At 36.0% G+C, this 6,372-nt stretch overlaps 1 protein-coding gene across 1 annotated transcript in view; it reads right to left on the reverse strand.

Annotated features, from left to right (window-relative positions):
- The window catches only part of Gos28 (golgi SNAP receptor complex member Gos28), a 4,392-nt gene extending 4,118 nt beyond the window's left edge, over positions 1-274 (reverse strand). Inside the window, exon 1 of the mRNA XM_022843831.2 lies at positions 71-274. Coding sequence (XP_022699566.1) covers positions 71-89 — 19 coding nt within the window. The 5' untranslated portion in view covers positions 90-274. The remainder of the gene's footprint in view (positions 1-70) is intronic.
- Positions 275-6,372: the final 6,098 nt, after the last annotated feature.

The raw sequence follows: 6,372 nt of genomic DNA on the forward strand, positions 1-6,372 counted from the left end.
ATCTTAGTATTCACCATGATATAATCGAATGAAACCCAAGGTGTATCGATGTAGTAGAACAATGACATACCTTCCCAGTTTTGTAACATTGTAAGGCAGGATGATAACTGCTTGTCGCTGATTTCAAAACGAGCTAGAATTTCAGAGCTAAAACAACAAATAAGTGGTTTCGTTTCCAATAGTTAGAGTTTTTATCCAAAAGAGCAAGAATAGAATCAAATGTACGTCAATTGCAAAGTGCCAACACAATATGATTCACTTTGACAAAAAAGATGTTTTTATTTACATTAATGCAATTTCTAGCAGACAACTTTGGACGGCAGACGATTTGTGGCGCAGAGCGCCAAAGGACTATATCGGTGTCATATAATCTGTAGTAGAAGATCAAAGTGCTTTATTTACATAATTAATGCAAGTATATACTAAATCTGATTTATGAATTAAATAATTCAATTATCTCATCGATATAATTGACTATTAAGGTAAACTATATTTTCATTTCTGTAGTTTACTTACTTGCTGCAATACTAGTATTGAATGTGGGAGGAATGGTGAAAGATCTGATACTTTAATCAAAATGTTTAATAAACTATTTAACATATAAAATCATGTCAGCAAATAAAACAAAATTATATAACGCCTATTTATATAATTATATAACGCTATAATTATAAATGGTTATAAAGATGTTAATACTTTATCGTCTAATCATTATTGTTCAATGAAAATTTACGGGAGACTAAACAGACTTGATACTTTCTAGGCGAGTTAAAGCGAATAGTATACATATGTTTTAACAGAATACTGCCTTCATGACTCATTTCGATTACTTTAGACGAACGAGGCAGGCTGAATTTTTAAGTTGTTTAACCCCGATTACCGCTGCTATTCGTTTGTTGTTCATATACATTGGTAAAATTTTTTATCAGATACACGCATACTAAATTTGATCCGTATATCGTTCTTGAAAAAGTTTATTATTATTATTTACTAACTATATTTATTATAAAACCCGTTTTGGAAATCGTTAATTATTAAAGGTGTATGTGCAAAGTTGTAGTTATTACCGTGGGCCATCTTTTTATGCGAGTCCGTGTCCAGGGCTTGTTTCCTTGACCAACCGGTATCCTTTTTTCATAGAGGATCGATCTTGGAACCTATTGAAAACTCACAATGAGAGGAGATCAAATAATTATCATTTTTGTATATCTAAATACATTTAGAGAGCGTGAGAAAAGCGACGATAATAGCGCTTCCTATTCAATAACGCCAACGACATTTAAGGCCATGGCTCCAGGGCCACATGGCTGTTGCATATAACGACAACCACGATAATTCTCGTACGTATTTAATTGAACTCTGCAGATTAGTGCTACGATTTTCTTCGCTAATCAGTGTATAGCTAATTATTGTTGTATGAACAACAAAACAGTACAGATGGTAATCGTCATTGTAACTGCAGAAAGAGTGATGAGCAGCGGTCGGTGAACGTTACTTCGGCCGTTACAACGCTGACTGAGTTATAGCGGCCGAAGTGAGCCAGTTGTATGTGGTGCCTTTTTGTACGATTTGTCCTTTTAACCAAACGGAGGCCGTTTGTTGTCGCTGGAATACTACATAAAGAGGTTGTTCATTCGACAGCTGTTTACCAACATGATGGCCCAGCCACCGGTATTGTTATTGGGGCAGTGGTAAGACACTGTTCGAATTTATGGAAAGGTCCTATGCAAATGCACACAAGTGTGCAAATAAATGTTTCCAGGCCTACGCCTGTTAATGGCCTCAAACGGCTGGCTTTCAGCAAAAAACGGGGTGTGTTTGTGACCGATTTCAAACATAGACCGCCTCGCGTTCCTAAACGTAGCCGATAAGCACGTTATTACTACACCATCACAGAAACAACGAATGTACAAATGAAATAAAACCATCAACTAGCTTTGGTTAGCTACGTCGACCCAACTTTTTTAGCGTTTATGACGACCTATAAAACATGCTTGTTTTGGCCATAAGCATATTTGTACTGTTATTAAACTGGAAGTTCCATCTTGGTGACGCCGTAGTTGAACTAAGCCTCTTTCAGGATATTTCCGTAAGTCGATGTATATCATGCTCATTAGTAACGGAAAGAATGCAGCACACGACTTTTTCTTGTTGGTTATGATTCCCCAAGTTAGATTTAGAATTTTTTATACATGTTTTCATTAAAGTCAAATTACGGGCATATTATTTCCGTCGAAGCTCTTGATACGTAGCTTTTTGGTTGCCAACAAGTATCTTCCATTCCATGATGGAAGTCCCAAGGTTTGTTTTTCGTCCAGAGAAAGCCTCGCACTTTTTGGCCCTCTAGACAATTGTAGGACCTGAAATGGGGTTCGCCCCTCAATGTTTTCTGGTGCTAAAACTTTTTAGTTATATTTTTGACATCAGAGTTGTATTCCGAATTAACATAAAGCAACGAGCCTAATATGTTTACGACCTTTTAACGAATTCTAAAGGGGGCAAACACTTGATAAATAGCTGCTAATTTTGGACACATAGAACTTGTTGCAGTATTTGCTACCAGAGACGATTTCTAAACAGTGCATACTTGCTGTTATACGTCATGCATGTCAGTTTAGAGCGCGTAAATTCGAATTGACCATTTTGACGTACAGGATACAGGTATTAGATTTTAAAAGAAGATTATTATTTGGATTTACATCACTTTCTACTAAAGAGGGAACGATAGTAGTTTTAATATGAAGAAACTGCCATAAGAAAATGTTGGAAACAGCCTTTACTTAAGAACAGGCCCTCATATCAACTTCGAAATTCAGATTACTCGATACCGTAAGTTTGTGGCGAACGCCAACCTAATCGACTGCATAAACCCTTACATTTTTACATCGAGGCAATATAATCAATATTTAATGTTTAAGAATAACATTGATTAGCTACGATGTACGAACGGACTACCTCTGAATTAAAAAATACTTTTATTTTTGTATTTTTTCTTTTCATTTTTTCAGCATAATAATTGTGCCTTTGCATTATTGCATTGCATATTCGGACAAGAAAGTTGGACAAGTTTTGGTAGGATGGTGCTGACTTTCCTACTATAAATAATGGCAATAACTACAGAGTAGGCATTTCATACAAATCAATTTCTTATCTGTTAGATATACTTAAGATGCATTGACCCGTGTCAACACTGCAAAAATTGCTCTTGTTATATGTTTAAGCGCATACAACTTTTTACGCGTATTGACTTTCTACATTCAATGTGACGAAGGCTATCTTTAAAACACGCAACATAAAAAAATTAGGATTTATTTTATAAGGACCACCATATGTTTATTTAATTATAATTATAGAAAGCACCAATCACCTAACATTTGTGCTGCATGGCCAAGGTATATAGGATCATACCATATATTTATATGTTAATGCCTTACGCATCAAGCTGTTTTATCTACGGTAAAATAACAACAGAGTACGTTAAGGCAGGGCCGATTAAACAAGCATGTTTGCAAATTTTTTTGATATACACTCATTCGTGGAAAAGGACAGCGGAGCTGCTACAGTTGTGCCGGGTTGGCCTCAAATTCAGCCTGCTATTTTGAAAGTTATGTACGAAATAGATAATCAAACCAATAAATAGCCCTACCAGAAAATAGTACTGTGTAACCAATTTCATTGAAAGAAATCATTTGAAAGGCGTTCGAAAACATACTGAGGACAGCTAGCAAAGGCGCGAATGGCATATGTGAAAGCTCAAATAAATTCAGTGATTATGTCCAGTACCATGCTAGTCTTGTGGCAATGGTACCCAAATTTTTAGTGATATTTTTTCAATTCAAGAAAGTTCGTATATACAGCTATATATGTAAACTCGTATTACTTTGAAGCTTTGAACAATACATACGTTTGATTTTAATACATTGCAACAAGAAGGGGTTATCATACCGTCACAGCTTCGAATCTGATGTACGCTCAAGAGTACATGCTTCTTTTTTCAAACGAGTCTTTACTATGCTGATCAAGTTGTTATTTGTTTTATATACCACTAAATGAATTATACTTAGATATAATATGAAAATTCTGCCAGTTTGCTTAGTTCTCAATACTTTTTCGTACCGTTAAAAACGTAATGAAGTTTTTTTGGGCAAACAAGTATTTTGATAACACTTTTGTTCAGCAGGAATTTGGCTTTTGACCCTCAAAAGAACGTCAAGTTAATAAGTTACCTGATAGCTGTTATCCTTAAGCAGTTTTTCGAGCGCCTCTATATAGAAAAACAACAATGCGATAATAAAGTCGCACAGTCCGCGAATGGCTAACCGTATACTCGACAAAAACAAATGTATATATGCTGTTTTTGTATCCCATGTATTAAAATATTTCTATAGGAATAGGCAGTCGGTTGAACTATATAACAGCTCTCTTCTTGGACCATTAACTATCCTTATTGACCATAACGATATTTTTTATAACAGGGCCTAAAGTTTAGGTTTCACTTACACCTAATAAAAGCTCAAGTTAGATAAGGGCATAAACGACTTTTCCTCAAAAGACATTTCAATATAATAATCAATTATGTTAAAGGTTCCAGCTGATTCGTACATGAGCGACTTTAACGCGTACTACTGTTTCCGGTTATCGGTCAGACAACGAATGTCTGATGACTACTACACCGTAAGCCGAAATAATTGAAATACTGAAATAAGTAAAAGGAGCTCCAGTGAAGGGCATCTCGTGATAGTGTTTTCATTTCGAAAAATGGTCAATGTTCACGGAGGTTCATGAAGATGAATGGAATATATTAATGTATGTTTAGATTGACCGGAGTGTGTTAACTCTCTGAGAAAACAACGCTGAGTTCTCTAAACTGAACAGTTAAAATGTTGCGTATTTGTAGCAGACATACATTGAAATATGTATTGATTAGCCTAGCGAATACGAAATAGGCACGAAAAAATAAGCACATTTTTTGCGGCATCGCTGTCATCTGACAACTATGCTTCCCACTACGGCGAGTAACAGAAGCGCAGTCTTATTCGTTATTTGCTGAATAGTGAATTGGAATATCGGAAGAAGCAAACCGTTCTCTGCCGCTTGAACATGATTTTGAATATGGAAAAGATGGCTTTCTTGATGAATGCGACCATACTGGCTATAGAACCTCCGGATCCTATCTACTTGTATCAATACATTTCGCGGTAACGAAGTTCATCGGGAACGATGCCTGGCCGGAAACGAGAAATCGTTCATGTGTGTATTTGTTTTTCTGTCTGCTATGTTTTTGTTTTACCTTCTCTCCCTGTTTCATAAAATATGCGAGGATTACCTAATGTACCGCATGCTAGCGCGAACAAGACTCAAACATCAATACAACTTTAATAACAATCAATAAGTGAAAAAAATACTATCTTAAAATGCTGAGTATTTGAAACAGTTGATTTTAAAAATGAAAATCACACCGGCTTACGCTGCCCTAGCGACACAATAAGTTCGGCTCTTCGTTAGTGATCTTATGCTGATGTAGGTACTTCATTCAGAGTTAAGTTTATAATAGGGCTCCATCAGAATAAGCATACGCCACTGATACGAAGACGCTTGATGATACAACGGTTATTGTTATCAACGTTACAATTAGAATCTTTTTTCGTGGGGTTTGTGTTTTCTCACCAACTGCCACAACTTTTAAATAATAAAAACTAAATACATGCCTGAAAATTGGACTTATCGTTAGCGAGCGGTGCTATTGACATTACCTTGCGGTGTCTTATAAAACCGAACGTGATCTTTTTAGTCTTGTTGGTACGATCTCCTTGATCTTGTCTGATTTACTTAATTAGCGTCCAAATATCTTTTAGTGACTGAATGCAATATATACACTGTCCCAGCGATATGGGTGAACACGTATCACGTGCAATTATGATAAATTGTACCAATCTTCCCCGAGTTACGAAAACAAGTTTTCGATTATTTACATGACGAAGAAAGATTAAGGCGGTCACAAAAGGTCCAAAGATGATAAGATTTTAATCATATATATATAAAAATGGCTGTGTAACACACACAATTAAGGCATTAGACCAGCCGTGTGGTAGCCAACCGTCAAAAAATCCCTTTTTTTTTCGGGATCGTCTTTTTCGAAGCGTATTTCCTAATTGAATAAGCTAGTAGAGATTTCGCTGATGATGAGCAAAGTTAACACTATAAAAAGACCTACGACGACGAGGGCGTCATTGAGGTGGCGTCGAGATGTGTTCTATAGACAGAGCATGATATTTTTGTACCATCTGCTTTGACATTTGGGCAATACTTGCATTCAACGAAATGTGTAACAGAGTCATTTTTCCGGTAAGACCTAGGATATACTGTGAAATG

The sequence above is a fragment of the Varroa jacobsoni genome, unplaced genomic scaffold, assembly GCF_002532875.2.
Source record: "Varroa jacobsoni isolate VJ856 unplaced genomic scaffold, vjacob_1.0 scaffold_1077, whole genome shotgun sequence".
Classification (NCBI taxonomy): domain Eukaryota; kingdom Metazoa; phylum Arthropoda; class Arachnida; order Mesostigmata; family Varroidae; genus Varroa; species Varroa jacobsoni.